At 43.6% G+C, this 18496-nt stretch overlaps 1 protein-coding gene across 1 annotated transcript in view; it reads right to left on the reverse strand.

Annotated features, from left to right (window-relative positions):
- Positions 1-7259, reverse strand: part of MAP3K15 (mitogen-activated protein kinase kinase kinase 15) — a 147409-nt gene extending 140150 nt beyond the window's left edge. Inside the window, exon 1 of the mRNA XM_037742818.1 lies at positions 6667-7259. Within this exon, the coding sequence (XP_037598746.1) occupies positions 6667-7033 (367 nt within the window). The 5' untranslated portion in view covers positions 7034-7259. The remainder of the gene's footprint in view (positions 1-6666) is intronic.
- Between the last annotated feature and the right edge of the window lie 11237 nt (positions 7260-18496).

The following is an 18496-nucleotide window of genomic DNA, read 5'->3' on the forward strand; positions in this document are numbered from 1 at the left end:
GCCTCCCGGCTTCCAGCAATTCTCCTGCCTCAGCTTCCCGAATAACTGAGATTACAGGTGTCCACCACCATGCCCAGCTAATTTTTGTATTTTTAGTAGAGACAGGGTTTCACCATATTACCAGGCTGGTCTCGAACTCCTGACCTCAGGTGATCCACCTGCCTCAGCCTCCCAAAGTGCTGGGATTATAGGCATGAGCCACTGTACCCAGCCAGGGTATTGGGGGGTTTTTTGTTTTTTGAAATGGAGTCTCACTCTGTCACCCAGGATGGAGAGCAGTGATGCGATCTTGGCTCACTGCAACCTCTGTCTCCTGGGCTCAGGAGAATCAGGCGATTCTCCTGCCTCAGCCTTCTGAGTAGCTGGGACTACAGGTGCATGCCACCATGTCTGGCTAATTTTTATATTTTTAGTAGAAACAGGGTTTCACCATGTTGGCCAGGCTGGTCTCAAACTCCTCAACTCGGGTGATCGGCCTACCTCAGCCTCCCAAAGTGCTGGGATTACAGGCATGAGCCACTGCACCCAGCTTGGAGATGGACATTGTTGATGGTCATATAACAGTGCGAATATATGTAATGCCACTGAAATGAATACTTAAAATGTTCAAAATAATAAATTTTGTTATACGTATTTTGTCACAATTTAAAAAACCACAAGGACTAGGGGTGGTGGCTCACGCCTGTAATCCTAGTGCTTTGGGAGGCTGAGGTGGGAGGATCACTTGAGCCCAGGAGTTCGAGTCCATAAGATCTCTTAGAGTGAAATTTCATCTCTACAAAAAATAAACAAAATGAGCCATGGGGGTGGCTCACACCTGTAATTCCAGCATTTTGGGAGGCTGAGGCAGAAGAATCGTTTGAGCCTGGGAGGTTGAAGCTACAGTGTGCCAAGATCATGCCACTGCACTCTAGACTGGGCGACAAAGTGAGACCCTGTATAAAAAAAATCTATCTGTATATATATATGCACAAAAATTAAAGATAAATAATTTTAAAATAATTTAGAAAACACAAATGGGACATGCCCTGCCCGTCTTAGCCCATGGGACTTTCCTTTTCCAACCGCATCCACTTGTTCTTGCTTACATCCAAGGCCTGCCTGCTACTTTCCTGCCCCTCAGCCAATCCACCATATGCACTAGTGACACAGAGCCTCAAGATTTAGACCCACACAGGACCCCATGAAACAGTACAAGGAGATGGAAAGCCACAGTCAAACCTGGCTTTGACTTGCTGTGAGAACAGGAGATAGGAAGTGCTTAAATTTCCCATAGATGATGGCCCCTAAGACATACTTGGGCAGAAGCGGACCTGATAGACATCTACAGAACTCTCCACCCCAAATCAACAGCATATACATTCTTTTCAGCACCACATAGCATTTATTCTAAAATCAACTGCATAACTGGAAGTAACACACTACTCAGCAAATGTGAAAGAATGGAAATATAACAAACAGCCTCTCAGACCATATTGCAATCAAATTAGAACTCAGAATTAAGAAACTCATTCAAAACTGCAAAACTACATGGAAACTGATCAACCTGCTCCTAAATGACTAGTGGGTAAATATCAAAATTAAGACAGAAATAGATAAGTTCTTTGAAACCAAGGAGAACAAAGAGAAAACATACCAGAATCTCTGGGACAGAGCTAAAGCAGTTGTTAAAGGGAAATTTATAGCACTAAATCCCCACATCAGAAAGCGGGAAAGATCTAAACTGACACCCTAACATCACAATTAAAAAGAACTAGAGAAGCAAGAGCGAACGAATTCAAAAGCTAGCAGAAGACAAGAAATAACTAAGATCAAAGCAGAACTGAAGGAAATAGAGACATGAAAAACCCTTCAAAAAAAATCAGTGAATCCAGGAGCTGGTTTTTTCAAAAGATTAACAAAACAGACCACTAGCTAGACTAATAAAGAAAAGAATCAAATAGACACAATAAAAAATGATAAAGGGGAGATTACCACTGATCCCACAGAAATACAAACTACCATCAGAGAATACTATGACCACCTCTAGGCAAATAAACTAGAAAATCTAGAAGAAATGGATAAATTTTTGGATATGTACACCCTCCAAAGACTAAACCAGGAAGTAGTCAAATCCCTGAATAGACCAATAACAAAGTCTGAAATTCAGGCAGTAATATCCTACCAACTAAAAAAAGCCCAAGACCAGACAGATTCACATCCTAATTCTACCCGAGGTACAAAGAGGAGCTGGTACCATTCCTTCTGAAATTATTCCAAACAGTAGAAAAAGAGGGACTCCTCCCTAACTCATTTTATGAGGCCAGCATTATCCTGATTCCAAAACCTGGCAGAGACACACACAAAAAAAGGAAAATTTCAGGCCAATATCTCTGATGAATATCAATGTGAAAATCCTCAATAAAATACTGGCAAACCGAATCCAGCAGCACATCAAAAAGCTTATCCATCAAGTCGGCTTCATCCCTGGGATGCAAGGCTGGTTCAACATATGCAAATCTATAAACGTAATCCATCACATAAACAGTTCCAAAGACAAAAACTATGATTACCTCAATAGATACAGAAAAGACCTCAATAAACTTTGACACTCCTTCATCCTAAAAACTCTCCATAAACTAGGTATTGATGGATCATATCTCAAAATAATAGCTATTTATGACAAACTCACAGCCAATACCATACTGAATGGGCAAAAGCTGAAAGCATTCCCTTAGAAAGCCTGCACAAGACAAGGATGCCCTCTCACCACTCCTGTTCAACACAGTATTGGAAGTTCTGGCCAGAACAATCAGGTAAAAGAAAGAAATAAAGGGTATTCAAATAGGAAGAGAGGAAGTCAAATTTTCTCTGTTTGTGGACAATATGATTGTATATTTAGAAAACCCCATGGTCTTAGCCCCAAAACTCCTTAAGCTGATAAACAACTTCAGCAAAATCTCAGAATATAAAATCAATGTACAAAAATCACAAGCATTCCTACACACCAATAATAGACAAATAGTCAAAGCATGAGTGAACTCCCATTCACAATTGCTACAAAGAAAATAAAATAGCTAGGAATACAACTAACAAGGGATGTGAAGGACCTCTTCAAGGAGAACTACAAACCACTGCTCAAGAAAATAAGAGAGGACTCAAACAAATGGAAAAACATTCCATGCTCATGGATAGGAAGAATCAATATCATGAAAATGGACATACTTCGCAAAGTAATTGACAAATAGGATCTAATTAAACTACAGAGTTTCTGCTCAGCAAAAGAAAATATCAGAGTGAACAGGCAACCTACAGAATGGGAGAAAATTTTTGCAATCTATCCGTCTGACAAAGGTCTAATATCCAGAATTTACAAGGAACTTAAATTTACAAGAAAAAAACAACCCCATCAAAAAGCAGGCAAAGGATATGAACAGGCACTTCTCAAAAGAAGACATTTATGTGGCCAACAAATATATGAAAAAAAGCCCACCATCACTGGTCATTAGAGAAAGCAAATCAAAACCACTATGAGATACCATCTCATGCCAGTTAGAATCGCAATCATTAAAAAGTCTGGAGACAACAGATGCTGGCAAGGATATGGAGAAATAGGAACACTTTTACACTGTTAGTGGGAGTGTAAATTAGTCCAACCACTGTGGAAGACAGTGTGGCGATTCCTCAAGAATCTAGAACCAGAAATATCATTTAACCCAGCAATCCCATTACTGGGTCAAATGGTATAAACCCAAAGGATTATAAATCATTCTACTATAAAGACATATGCACACACATGTTTACTGCAGCACTATTTACAGTAGCAAAATGCCCAACAATGATAGACTGGATAAAGAAAATGTGGCACATACACACCATGGAATACTATACAGTCATAAAGAAGGATGAGTTCATGTCCTTTGCAGGAACATAGATGAAACTGGAAACCAGCATCCTCAGTAAACCAACACAGGAACAGAAAACCAAACACTGCATGTTCTCACTCATAATTGAGAGTTGAACAATGAGAACAGATGGACACAGGGAGGGCAACATCACACACTGGGGCCTGTCGGGGATGGAAGCGGGAAAGGAGAGCAGCAGGACAAATACCTAATGTATTCGGGGCTTAAAACCCAGATGATGGGTTGATAGGTGCAGCAAACCACCATGGCACATGTATATCTATGTAACAATCCTGCACGTTCAGCACATGTATCCCAGAACTTAAAGTTAAAAAAAAATACAAAAAACTTGGGCCATTCAACAGTTCCCCTCCCCCACAAGCCTTTTTCCAGAACAGCATTGTTTAACGGGACCTTCCGAGATGAGGAAAGGGTTCTATAACTTCACTGTCCCACCTGGGAGTTACTTATGCCTACAGAGCATGCATTTATTTACTTATTTAGAGACAGAGTCTTGATGTATCACTCAGGCTGGAGTGCAGTGGCATAAACACAGGTCACTGCAGCATCAACCTCCCAGGCTTAAGTGATCCTCCTGTCTCAGCCTCCCGTGTAGCTGGGACCACAGGTATATGTATGCTACCACATCCGGCTAATTTTTGCCTTTTTTTTTTTTTTTTTGCCCGGGTTGGTTTCAAACTCCTGTATTCAAGCAATCCTCCCACCTCAGCCTCCCAAAGTGTTGAGATTACAGGTGTAAGCCACTGCACCTGGCCTATCAAGTACCTTAAAAGCCACTCCCGCAACTAAGGAACTGACCATTATTATCGTATTCTAACCAATTTAACTGTCAAGAGCCACCTGTGTCTAGTGGCTACCAAATTGGACAGCGTGGTTTTAGAATTTTTACAAAGAAGCCAAAGTGAGAGCTCTGTATCTTTTTGGTGCAAAGGCCAAAAAGCTGTAAGTGATAGAGGAGGAATCCAGGAGTCAGTGGAGGAGTCTGTTTAGCTCAGGAACCCATTTACTGTGCAGGTACTTTTTCAAATCTCTGAATGTAATTCTAATACACTGAGAAATGATTTACTGTACTCAAGACCAGGACAAGGTTAACCAAAGGGAGCTCATGGTGCAGCCCAACATCCTAGGCTATCTGGGCTAGAGTGAGCCAAGGTGACGTCTGTTGTGTGGCTCTAGAATTGAAAGCCTGCATCTTCACACTCGACCCATACACACACACACCACCCCAGAAAAAGCAAAAGCCACTGCACATGAATCTTTCGGAATTGGCACCAGCAGGAAGGAGAGTGTTGTGCCTGACGGCAAAAGGAACATGTAACCGTTCAGAGAAGAATCTGTTCAAACTCCAATTTTGGAGCAGAATGAATAGAAATCGAGAAAACGGAGTGGTTCTAGGTGAAGTGGGCTGCTGAACGACTTTTCTAAAAAGATGTTGTGCTGTATAGTCGGTGTGGTCAGAAGCGTCAGGAGACTGCTCTCAATGGTCCAGCTGCCACTTGTTTAAACAAGCCTGACACCCACCCCTTCCCACCCCTCCCGCTGGGGAGAATTGGCTCTGCAAGAAAAACAGATCCGTGCTGCCGCCAGCAGAGGTTGAATCCTAATAATCCTAGTTACTATTACAGCAAAGTAACTTCCCATTTCCTAGCTCATCTGCTTTTAGGTGTAGGGTAGGCACTGTTACTCCCTTTGACCAGTGGAGAAACTGAGGCACAAGAACTTCCAGGTAATTACTGTCTCACATATAATGCTTCTGAACGTCACCCAAGAGCCAGAGGTTTGTCACCAAAGGCGCTGTAAGGGAAAAAACACCAAGCAACAATTTATTCCACACCTAAAGAAACTCTTGCCAACCTGAAGTCTGGTTCTTAAGGCTGGATTCTCACGGCACATTTATTATAGTGAGTTTAGAGACCTAGAGTCCCACTCCAGCAAAGGTACCCCGTACCCGTGAATGCTGTGCATTATGGGATAAAATATACATCACAGGGTGGTGGATCACACTCCACCATCAGTGTTTTGGGGACGATAACTGAAGTGTGCAAAAGAACACTGGAGTATTTCTAAGTAGAAGCAACACACACACGTGAGACACCAATTTCCACTCCTGGCTGCAGAATGGAATCGTCTGGGGAGCATGACACACTTCTGAGGCCTCCGGTGCTGATATCATTTGCCTGGGATCCGATCTAGGCAGCCAGAGTTTTAAAGGCTCCCCAGGTGATTCTAATGTGTAGCCTGCGTTGGGACCCACGTCCCGTAAGAGATCTGCCAGGAGTGAGAAAGCAAAAGTTGGATAACTCGGGAGAAGGGGGGGGGCTTGGTAGGGTCTGGGTTACAGGCTGTTTCTTGGATTATCTGATTAAAACGCCTGAAGAATGAAAGTCTAAATGCCCATGGCCTCTATTTTCTTATCTGTAAAAGGGCACAATGTTAAGGACCAAGGGGGTCAGAGGATAGGAGGGGGCTGGGGGAGAGGGACTAGGGGAGGAGACTGGTGGCAAGAGGAAGAGGGGAGGAGAACTGCTGGAGGAGGAGCGGAGGGGGACTAAGGGGCAGGGACTGGGGGGGAAGGGGTCGGAGACTAAGGGGAGGGGGCAAGGAGAGGGGGCGAGGGGGAGGGGGCCGAGAGAGTGGAGGGCGAGGAGAGGGGGAAGAGGAGAGGGGGACGAAGAGAGGAGAACAAGGGGGCAGGGCGGGTACCCTGGCTCTTGTGAGGGGAGGTAAAGTAGGACTGAGGTGGGGACGAAGCCGCTCTCACCTGCGTCGTAGAAGGCGTCGAGCACCGCCGTCTCCCCGAAGTCCAGCTCCCCGAAGGACACGGAGGTGAGGTGAGCGCCCTCGGCCTCGCAGGCCCGCAGCAGGCACTGCCACGCCCCCGCCTCCGGGCCGCCGGCCGCGCCGCCCTGGGAGCTCTCACTGCGCACGTAAACTGCCCGCAGAGCCCGCCGCGGCCCGCCCGCGCCCTCGCGGTAGTCGCAGCCGCTGCCGCCTGCGGCGCCTTCCACCGCACCGTCGGGCTCCGCCGGTGCGAACGCGCCCTCCAACCCCGGCAGCGGCGAGCACTGAGGAGACTCGCTCGCCGCCCCGATGGCCCCAGCCGTAGCATTCCCGTTGCCGCTCTCCATGTGCCCACCTGCGCGCCCTTCCTCCGTCCCACCCCTGCGCTAGTGGCCCGCAGCTGCGATCCTCTAGGAGGCACAAGTTACTGCGGCCGCCGCGCAGGCGGTCCTGGCACCTGCTCCCGAGGCGCGGGACGCGACGGGAATCAAGGGACCCGGCGTGCACTGGGTGCCCCGCGGCTGGCCGAAGACCGCTGTGCCCCTTGGCTACAGCCTGAAGCTCAGGCCCCGCGGCCCCCAGCGCCCTTTGAAGGCCGGAGAGAAAGAGGCGGGTGCTGGGGACGTCAGGGCGAGCGAGGGGCGGGGAGGGGGCTGGGGAGGGCTGCAGGGCAGGAGCGGGGAGGGTGCCCCCTGCTGCCCCCTCCAGGCAGCGCCCGCCCGCAGCCAGGAGACGCGGTACCGGGAACAGGGATTGGGGGCCTTTTTTTTTTTTTTTTTTTTTTGCCATCCCTCTAACCTGACCACCATTAGGAGCTCCAATTTCTTTTTTCCTCAAAACAACTTGAAGCTTTCCAGCAGGGTAAAAACTCTTTCAAAGCATTGGTTAGATGGAAATGTTCTATTCCCAACTCAATACAGACGTATTAATAGTTTTCACCCACATTGGGATGAACGGATGCTTCATCCCGGGTTGCCAAGCGCAAGTCCCCTGGAGGCCGGCTTGTCCTGGCTTTCGCCGTGACCTTGGCAAGTCACGGGGAGGCACCAGCAACAAACTTTGTTTGTCTGGAAAATAGACTCCAAGTACGCTGCCTGCCTGACCTTTGAAAATACCTTGAACCCAAAGGGGCCCTCACTCCTGATCTTAGGCACTTCACGAATTTGGACCCAAATATTAAAAAAACAGTGTTACCACTGCGGGTAATATAATTATTCTTTTATTTTTTTAATCTTTTTTGATACAAGGTCTGGCGCTACCGCCCAGGCTGGAGTGCAGTGGCGTGATCTCTGCTCTTGGCTCACTGCAACCTCTGCTTCCCGGGGGCTCAAGGGATCCTCCCACCTCAGCCTTCAGAGCAGCTGGGATTACAGGCGCGCACGTCACCACGTCCGGCTAATTCTTTTTTTTTTTTTTTTTGACGTGGTTTCATCATGTTGGCCAGGCTGGTTTTGAATTCTTGAGTTCAAGCGACCCGCGTGCCTGAGCCTCTGGAAGTGCTGGGAGTTACAGGCGTGAGCCACCGCATCTGGGGCACTGTTTTCTAAAAGATACAATGCACCAAACTGTCACAGACTTGGAGGTTTTTCTTTTTTCAATTGCAATATTATTTTTAAACTTTGTTTTTAATTGACAAAGAATAATTGTATATATTTATGGAATAAAATCTGATATTTTGTTTCTAACTTTTAAATTCAGGGATACATGTGTAGTTTCCTTACACAGGTAAACTCATACTGTGGGGGGTTGTTGTACAGATTATCTCATCGCCCAGGTATTAAGCCCAGTACCCATTAGTTATTTTTCCTGACCCTCTTCCTCCTCCCACCCTCCACCCTCTGATAGGCCCCCATGTGTGTTATTCCCCTCTATGTGTCCACATCATTTAGCTCCCTCTTATGAGTAAGAACATGGGGTATTTGGTTTTCTGTTCCTGCATTTGTTTGCTAAGAATAATGGCCTCCAGTACCATCCATGTTCTTGCAAAGGACATGATCGCATTCTTTTTTATGGCTGCATAGTATTCTGTAGTGTATACGTACCACATTTTCTTTATCCAGTCTACCTTTAATGGGCATTTAGGTTGATTCCATGTCTTGGCTATTGTGAATAGTGTTGCAATGAACATACCCATGCATGTGTCAACAGAGTGAACAAACAACCTACAGAATGGGAGAATATGTTTGCAAACTATGCATCTGACAAAGATCTAATATCCAGCATCTATAAAGAACTTAAATTTACAAGAAAAAACCAAACAGCTCAATTAAAAAGTGGGCAAAGGACATGAACAGACATTCTTCAGAAGAAGACATACATGCGGCCAACAATCACATGAAAAAAAAGTTCAATGTCACTGATCATTAGAGAAACTTAAATCAAAAACCACGAGATACCATCTTACACCAGTCAGAATGAATACCATTAAAAAGTCAAAAAATAACAGATGTTGGTGAGGCTGCGGAGAAAAAGGAACACTTATATACTGCCAATGGGAGTGCAAATTAGTTCAACTATTATGGAAGACAGTATGGCAATTCCTCAAAGACCTTATAACAGAAATAACATTTGACCCAGCAATCCCATTACTGGGCTTATACCCAAGGTTTTCTCTTTTCTAATAACAGCTTTATTGAACTATAACTCACATACCACAAAATTCACCCACCATACAATTCACCCATTTAGAGTGTATGATTCAATGAATGGTTTTTAGTATATTCACAGAGTTGTGCTGCTATGGCCATAATCAGTTATAGAAAATTTTCATCACCCCACTCCCCCAGTGCAAAAAAATCAGTACCCATTAGAAACCACTCTCCCTCCTTCCCAACATTCCCAGCTCTAGGCAACCATCAGTCTACCATCTCTGTAGACTTGCCTATTCTGGACATTTCATACAAATGGAATCAGGCAATGTGTGGACATAAGTTTTTATTTATCTTGGGTGTATACCTAGGAGCAGGATTTCTGGGTCACATGTTAACTCTACAGTTTTTTTAAAAAATAAATTTTATAGAGATGGGGTCTCACCATGCTGCTTAGGCTGGTCTCAAACTCCTGGCTTCTACCTTGGCCTCCCAAAGCTCTGGGATTACAGGTGTGAGCCACTGTGCCAGGCTTAACTCTATGTTTAACCTTTGGAGAAATTTCCACTGTTTTCTGAAGTGGCTGTACCATTTTACATTCTTACCAACAGTGTTCCAATTCTTACCAGCAGTCCCCACATCCTCGCCAATACTTGTTATTGCTTTTTTGATTATAACCATCCTAGCAGGTGTGAAATTGTACTTCATGATGGTTTTGATTTGCATTTCCCTGATGGCTAATGACATTGAGCATCTTGTCATTGCTAATTATTGGCTGTTTGTATAACAACTTCGGAATGATGTCTATTCAAATCCTTTGCCCATTTTTTAATTGGGTATTTGTCTTTTTATTATTGAGTTGTAAGAATCCTCTATATATTGTGGATACAAGTTCCTTATCAGATTGGTGATTTGTAACTATCTTTTCCCATTCTGTGAGTTGTCTTTTCACTTTCTTGACACTGTCCTTGGCAGCACATCACAAGCCATTTTGACACATGCAAGCTGGGACTTAACTTATAAAACATTTCAGCTCCTTTTCATACTTCAGTACTAATACAGTCCACCTCCCACCCCCAAAGAAAGCAGAAACTACCTGTGTAAATCCATGAAGAAATCCTGACCTCATTCCAGCCCTGGCAGAAATCACAAGAGGCTTCCATGTGCATCCTCTTCTGTGGTCAACGAATGGAAAATGGGTTCTGAAGAAATCTGTAAGAACACACAGACCAGGCTGGGAAGGAGGAAAGCTTGGAAGAACTCTCCACACCTTTGTTCTAAGACATTTTTTATATGATGCTATAAAAGGTCACGTGTGTTCTTTGTAACCTTGTAATGCATAATAATAGTAATTGTCCTAATATGCCTGTTCATCTGAAATTATTCCAAGGACTGGCACAGCCTTCAGAAGGGCAAAGATGCCCACCTAAAATCCCTTGCCAGCATCTTGCTGTTGTCCCCATCACAATCTTCCTGAATTCCTCTCAGCTCTCACTGGGGGCCTGCTGATGGAGTTAAGACCCACAGGAGCTGTGAATTCTGGCTTAAATAAGATCTTCCTCTAAATACAAACCCTGCTGAGTAAATGCCGAGAGTGCAGCATTTACCCAGCTAACGAGCTCCTTCCCCGAAGTTGGCACACAAAGCCCACCTTCTCATTGTGTAGAGCAATTTGCACACCTGAAGCATGCCCTGGCCCCTTCCCCCAATGTCCTTCCTACCTCCCCGTAGCCCCACTGAGAAGAAAATTTAAAAATGCTGGATTAGTCTCTTATGTTTAATTGAATAACTCTTGTTCTTACCTTTGCCTTGCCCCTTACTAAGTACACATCCTGGAAACAACTTTGTCCTAACGTAGAGGTATCATGGAAAGTTCTTCCATATATTTAAATTTTTTTGAGTCAGAGTCTTGCTTTGTCCCCCAGGTGGGAGTGCAGTGGCGGGATCATAGCTGATTGCAGCCTCAACCTCCTGTGCTCAAGCGATTCTCCCACCTCATTTTTTGATTTTTTTTGTATGGATGATGTCTTACTATGTTGCACCAACTGGTCTCGAACTCCTGGGCTCATGCAATCTTCCTGCCTTGACCTCTCAGTGTTGGGATTACAGACATGAACCACCACACCTAACTTCTTCCTTATATTTAGAGGAAATCCCTTTGTGACTGCTATCCACTAATTTTTTGTGTGCAGAAAAAATTAGTTTGTTCTGTTGCCCAGGCTGGAGTGCAGTGGTGTGATCACAGGGCTTACTGAAGCCTTGACCTTCTGGGCTCAAGCAATCCTTCTGCCTCAGCCTCCCAAGTACCTGGGACTATAGGTGTATGCCACCACACCTGGCTAATTGTTTTTGCTATGTTGGCCAGGCTGGTCTCAAACTCTTGGGCTCAACCAATCCTCCCACCTCCACCTCCCAAAGTGCTGGGATTACAAGTGTGAGCTACTGTGCCTGGCCATACCCACTGATTCCAATTGAATTCGTCTTCAACTGGAATTGTGCCTCACACTCACTGATTCTAATTGAATTCCTCTTCCACAAGGCCTCTGTCCAAAAATTGCCCTCAAGTCTCTTTTGCAGGTGATGCCCCACCTCCCAGGCCCTTCAATCATTTCTCCATGGCATCATTTCCAGACTACTCTCCACCCTGATGGCCCTTTTTCTAGAGGATTCCATATTTGTCTCTATTGGTATTTTGTGTGTGTAAAAGACTTTTTAAATTAAAATGTTTTCTTTTGAAATAATTGTAGATTCACATGCAACTATAAGAAATCAAACGGAGATCTAGTGTACCCTTGACCCAGTATGCCCCAATGGTAACATCTTGTACACTATCACAACCGAGACACTGACCTTGATACAATAAAAATATAAAACAGAGCCAGGCACAGTGGCTCAGCCTGTAATCCCAGCACTTTGGAAGGCCTAAGTGGACAGATCACGTGAGGTCAGGAGTTCGAGACCAGCCTGGCCAACATGGCAAAACCCCGCCTCTACTAAAAATACAAAAATTAACTGGGTGTGGTGGCACACACCTGTAATCCCAGTTACTTGGGAGGCTGAGGCATGAGAATTACCTGAACCCTGAAGACAGAGGTTGCAGTGAGCTAAGATCACGACACTGAACTCCAGCCTGGGTGATGAAGTGAGACTCTGTCTCAAAAAAAACCCAACCAAACAAACAACAAAATCCAAAACAGCTCCCCTCACCACAAGGATTGTTTCTGTCACCCTTGGACAGCCACACCCATCACCCTTCCCAACCCCCATCCCTACCTGCTGACAAACACTCATCTCTTATTCCCCGCCCCCCAACAAGATGGAGTCTTGCTCTGTCCCCAGGCTAAAGGGTAAAGGTGTGATCTCAGCTCACTGCAACCTCCACCTCCCAGGGTCAAGCAATTCTCCTGCCTCAGCCTCCTGAGTAGCTAGGATTACAAGTGTCCACCACCATGCCAGGCTGATTTTTGTATTTTTAGTAGTGACGGGTTTTCACTATGTTGGCCAGGCTGGTCTTGAACTTCTGACCTCAAGTGATCCGCCCGCCTCGGCCTCCCAAAGTGCTGGGATTATAGGTGTGAGCCACCACAATCTGCCCTCTTTTTCATTTCTATAATTTTGTCACTTCAAAAATGTTATGTAAATGGAATCATACAATATGTAACATTTTGAAATTATTTTTTCATTCAACATCATTCCTTGGGATTCATCCAAGTTTTGCATGTATCTATAGTCCTTTCCATTTATTGCTGAGTACTATTCCATGGCGTGGATATACCACAGTTTCTTCAACTATTCACCATTTGAAGGACATCTGGGTCATTTCCAGTTTTTGGCTATTATAAATAAAGTTGCTATAAACTTTAATGTACCAGTTTTGGGTTTTTGGGTTTTTTTTTGTTTGTTTGTTTGTTTTTTGAGACAGGGTCTCTGTCACCCAGGCTGGAGTGCAGCGGCACCATCTCAGCTCAGTGCAACCTCCACCTCTCAGGTCCAAGCACTTCTCCTGCCTCAGCCTCCTGAGTAGCTGGGACTGCAGGTGCATGCCACCACACCTGGCTAATTTGTATATTTTTAGTAGAGACGTGGTTTCACCATGTTGGCCAGGCTGGTCTCAAACTCCTGGCCCCAAGTGACCTGCCTGCTTCAGCCTCCCAAAGTGCTGGGATTACAGGCATGAGCCACCATGCCCAGTGCCCACCCCCCAACCTCTGCTTTTTTTTTTTTTTTTTTTTTTTTTTTTTTTTTTTTTTTTTTTTTTTTTTTTGTTTTTTTTTTTTTGAGACAAAGTCTTGCTGTGTTGCCCAGGTTGGAGGGCATTGTTGCAATCTCAGTACACTGCAACCTCCACCTCCCAGGTTCAAGTGATTCTCGTGCCTCAGCCACCAGGTAGCTGGGACTACAGGTGCCCACTACCATACCCTGCTAATTTTTGTATTTTTAGTAGACACAGGGTTTTGCCATGTTGCCCAGGCTGGTCTCAAACTCCTGGCCTCAAGTGATCTGCCTGCCTTGGACTCCTGAAGTGCTGGGATTGCAGGCGTGAGCCACCATGCCCAACTATCTTGTGCCCATTTTCTAGTTGGATTTATTTTATTTTTTATTTTTTACTCTTTAGTTTTGTGTGTTCTTTATATATTCTATATACTAGTCCTTTGGTGGATATGTGGTCTGCAAATATTTTCTCCCAGTCTGTGGCTGGTCTTTTCATCTTCTTAACAAAGACTGTCACAGACAGAACAAAAGTTTTTAATCTTGATGAGGTCCAATTTATCAAGTTTTTTCCATTTATGGATTGTGCTTTTGGTTCCAAATTTAAAACCTTTTTGCCTAGCACCAGAGCCTGAAGATTTTCACCTATGTTTTTTTTCCCAAAAAATGTTATAGTTTCACTTTTCTAAACATACGAAAAAAATGGATCAATGATCCATTTTCAGGTAATTTTTGTATAAGATGTGAGATTTAGGTTGAGGTGTACTTTTTTGTCTGTGAATGTTCAAGTGCTTCAGCGCCATTTGATGAAAAGCTTGTCCTTCCTTCACTGAATTGCTCCTTTGTCAAAAATCAGTTGTGCATGTGTATGAATCTGTTTCTGGGTTCTCTATTGCATTGACCTATCTGTGTATCCCACCACCATTACCACACTATCTTCATTAGTGAAGCTATATAGTAGCTTTTAATACTGGGTAGAAGGATTCCTCCTTTTCTTTTCTAGGATTATTTTAGCTGTATTTGCATCTAGGTTCATGAGAAATATCAATCTGTAGTTTTCATTTTTTTTGGTACTGCCTTTGCCTTGTTTCGATATCTGGGTAATACTAGCCTCATAAAATAGCTTGGGAACTACTCTGCCATCTTCTATCTTCTGGAAGAGATTGTGTAGACTGTTACTTCTTCAAGTGTTTGGAATAATTCTCCAGTGAGGCCAGAGACTTGGAAATTTCTTTTCAGGGTGTTTTAATTACAAGTGCATTTTTTTTTCTAGTGGTTATATAACTATTCAGATTTTCTATTCTATCTTGGTTGAGTTTTGGCCTATCATTTTCCATATGCATTTCGGAATAGGCTTGCCTATGTTTAGAAAAAACGTTTCTAGGATTTTGATAGGAATTATAGTAAACCTAATAATAGATGAATTCAGAGAGAATGAACATCTTCATTATGTTGAATCTTCCAAATTATGAGCATTGTATGACTCTCCATTTATTTAGATCTTATTTGATTTCTTTCATTAGAATTTTTTAATTTTCAGCATACAGATCCTGTACATGTTTTGTCAAATTTATACTGAAGAATTAAATTTTCTTTAGTGTGATTGTAAATGGTATGGTGTTTAATTTCAGGCTTCACATGTTCATTGTTAGTGTGTGGAAAAGCAACTTTTTGTGTGAATTTGTATTACACAACCTTGCTAAGCTCACTTAGTAGTTCAAGAGATTTTAGTTTTCTTGAAATTTTCTATGCACACAATCACATTATCTGCAAATAGGGAGAGCTTTCTTTCTTTTCTTTTCTTTCTTGCCTTATTACTGTGGCTAGAACTTGCAGTACGATGTTGAAAAAGAGCAATGAGAGTGGGCATCCTCGCCTGGTTACTGATCTTAGGGGAAAAATATTCAGGTCTTTTACCCTAAGGATGATGTTAGCTGTAAGTTTTTTGTAGGTGTTCTTCCCTCCGTTCCTGATTTGCTGAGAGTTTTTATTGTGCATGGGTATTGGAATATTTTTGCAAATGCTTTTTATATATCAATTGATACGACCATATGATTTTTCTTTAGCCTGTTGATATGATGGATTACACTGACTTTCAAATGTTGAGCCAACTTTGCATTCTTGGAATAAATCCCACTTAGTTGTCATGTGTCATTTTTTTACACATTGCTGAATGTGATATGCTAGTATTTTATTGAAGATATTTGCATCTAGCTTCATGAGAAATACTGATCTGTAGTTTTGTTTCATTTTTTTGGTACTGCCTTTGCCTTGTTTGGATATCTGGGTAATACTAGCCTCATAAGATAGCTTGGGAGCTATTCTGTTGTCTTCTGGAAGAGATTGGGTAAAATTGGTGTCATTTCTTCAAATGTTTGGAAGAATTCTCCAGTGAAGCCATTGAGACTTGGAGATTTTTTCAGGGTGTTTTAATTACAAGTGCAGTTTTGTCTAATGGTTATATAACTATTCACATTGTCTAGTCTATCTTGGTTAAGTTTTGGCAATTTGTGATTTTTTTTTTTTTTTTTTTTTTTGAGACAGAGTCTCACTCTGTCACCAGGCTGGAGTGCAGTGGTGTGATCTCGGCTCACTGCAACCTCTGCCTCCCAGATTCAAGCGATTCTCCTGCTTCAGCATCCCAGATAGCTGGGATTATAGATAGGCACGTGCCACCACACCCAGCTAATTTTTGTATTTTTAGTAGAGATGGGATTTCACCATGTTGGCCAGGATGGTCTTGAACTCTTGACCTGACTCACCCACCTCGGCCTCCCAAAGTGCTGGGATTACAGGTGTGAGCCACTGCACCTGGCCAATTTGTGGTTTTCAAGGAATTGGTCCATTTGTTCCAAGATGTTGATGTCATAAAGATGTCCAAGATGTCATAAAGTTGTTCTTATTTACTATACTTTTAATGGCTGCAGGGTCTGTAGTGATATCTGTTTCATTCTTGATTTGGTGATTTGTGCCTTCTCTCTTTTTATCTTTTTCAGTTTTACTATCTATCCAAGTAAATGTAAAATTCAAGTCTACTGATGAGCCCATCAATGATAGTCTTCATTTCAGTTACTGTGTTTTTTTATTTCTAGTCATTTCTTTTTTTTTCTTTCTTTTTTTAGATGGAGTCTTGCTCTGTTGCCCAGGCTAGAGCGCAGTGGTTCAATCTTGGCTCACTGCAACCTCCGCCTCCCGGGTTCAAGCAATTCTCCTGCCTCAGCCTCCCAAGTAGCTGGGATTACAGGCACCCGCTACCACACCCAGCTAATTCTTATATTTTTAGTAGAGAGGGGGTTTCACCATATTGGCCAGGCTAGTCTCGAACTCCTTACCTCGTGATCCACCCACCTTGGCCTCCCAAACTATTGGGATTACAGGCATGAGCCAATGCACCTGGCTGCCATTTGATTCTTATAGTTCCCATCTCTGCTGAAATTACCTATCTGATTTTACATGATGTCTATTTTAGTTGTGAGAGACTTTAACATAGTAATCAGGCTGGTCATGGTGACTCACACCTGTAATCCCAGCACTTTGGGAGGCTGAGGCAGGCGGATTGCTTGAGCTCAGGAGTTCGAGACTAGCCTGGGCAACATGGCGAAACGCCATCTCTACAAAAAAAATACAAAAAATTAGCTGGCTGTGGTGGCGCATGCCTGTAGTACCAGCTACTTGGGGGGCTAAGGCAGGAGGATCCCTTGAGTCTGGGAGGTCGAGGCTTCAGTGAGCTGTGATCACACCACTGCACTCCAGCATGAGCTACAGAGTGAGACCATATCTTGGGGAAAAAAAAAAAACCCATAGTAATCATAATTATTTACAGTTCTTGCCTGTAATCCCAGCACTTTGTGAGGCTAAGGTGGTAGCATCACCTGAGGTCAGGAGTTTGAGACTAGCCTGGCCAACATGGTGAAACCCTGTCTCTACTAAAAATACAAAAAAAAAAAAAAAAAAAATTAGCCAGGCATGATGGCATGTGCCTGTAGTCCCAGCTACTCGGGAGGCTGAGGCAGGAGAATTGCTTGAACCTGGGAGGCAGAGATTGCAGTGAGCCAAGATTGCATCATTGCATTCCAGCCTGGGTGACAGAGCAAGACTTCATCTAAAAATAAATAAAATAAAATCCCCTCTCTGATAATTTAATAGTGGTGCCATATCTAAGTTTGAATCTAATCATTGCTTTGTTTCTTCAGAATGCTTTTTCTTTCCTTTTCGCATGCCTTGTAATTTTTTGTTGAACGGTGGACATTGTGTATAGGGCAGAAGGTACTAAGATAATAAACCTTTAGTGTGAGACTTTATGTTGATCTGACCAGGAGTTGGGCTGTGTTGAGATTTGTTTTCCTATGAACATTACAAACTTCAAATTCCTCTAGTGATTTTTTTTGTTCCCACCCCTCTTGGCTTTGGGGCTTCCCTTTGTGCTGCTCCCCAAAGTCTCTCTCTTGCAGTTCTCCCTGCTGTTGTTATTCCTGGGGGCTTATTAGCATGCTGGTGGGGGAATGGATTCTCTAATAGTCTAACCTTCAGTCTTTGGAGTGTACAGTGGGCTTGTGTCTCAGGTGTAAGCTTCACAAGTGTTTCTGTTTCTCCTCCAGGGATAGAGCTCCCTCCCATTCCCTTCTCTCAGCTGAAGTGGGTATCTATGAGTGTTTTCAGTCTGCAGACTTGAAGCCCTTTTCTCTGAAGATTGAATTGCTTTTAGTTGAGATGAGGAGCTAGAGTTGAGAGCACTTCCCTCACCTAGTTGCAATGGTAATTCACCAGGGCTGTCAGACCATGTCTTTCCCCATGCAGAATAGCCTTTTGTTCCTTAAGGGAGAAGGGTCTGAGTAGATTTCTCAGTGGTTCCTGAGCCAGCACCATGACTTTTCTCTGGATTTCCCCTGATCTTCTCTGTGAGAACCAGGTGGGGTTCCTGGAGGAAAAGCCTGCAGAAGGATGTGAGTCTCTCTCTCAGGAGCTTCACTCTCGAGCTAGCCCACAGTTGGCTTCCAGCAATTGGTCAAATTT

The sequence above is a fragment of the Cebus imitator genome, unplaced genomic scaffold (assembly GCF_001604975.1).
Source record: "Cebus imitator isolate Cc_AM_T3 unplaced genomic scaffold, Cebus_imitator-1.0 Scaffold128, whole genome shotgun sequence".
Taxonomy (NCBI): Eukaryota; Metazoa; Chordata; class Mammalia; order Primates; family Cebidae; genus Cebus; species Cebus imitator.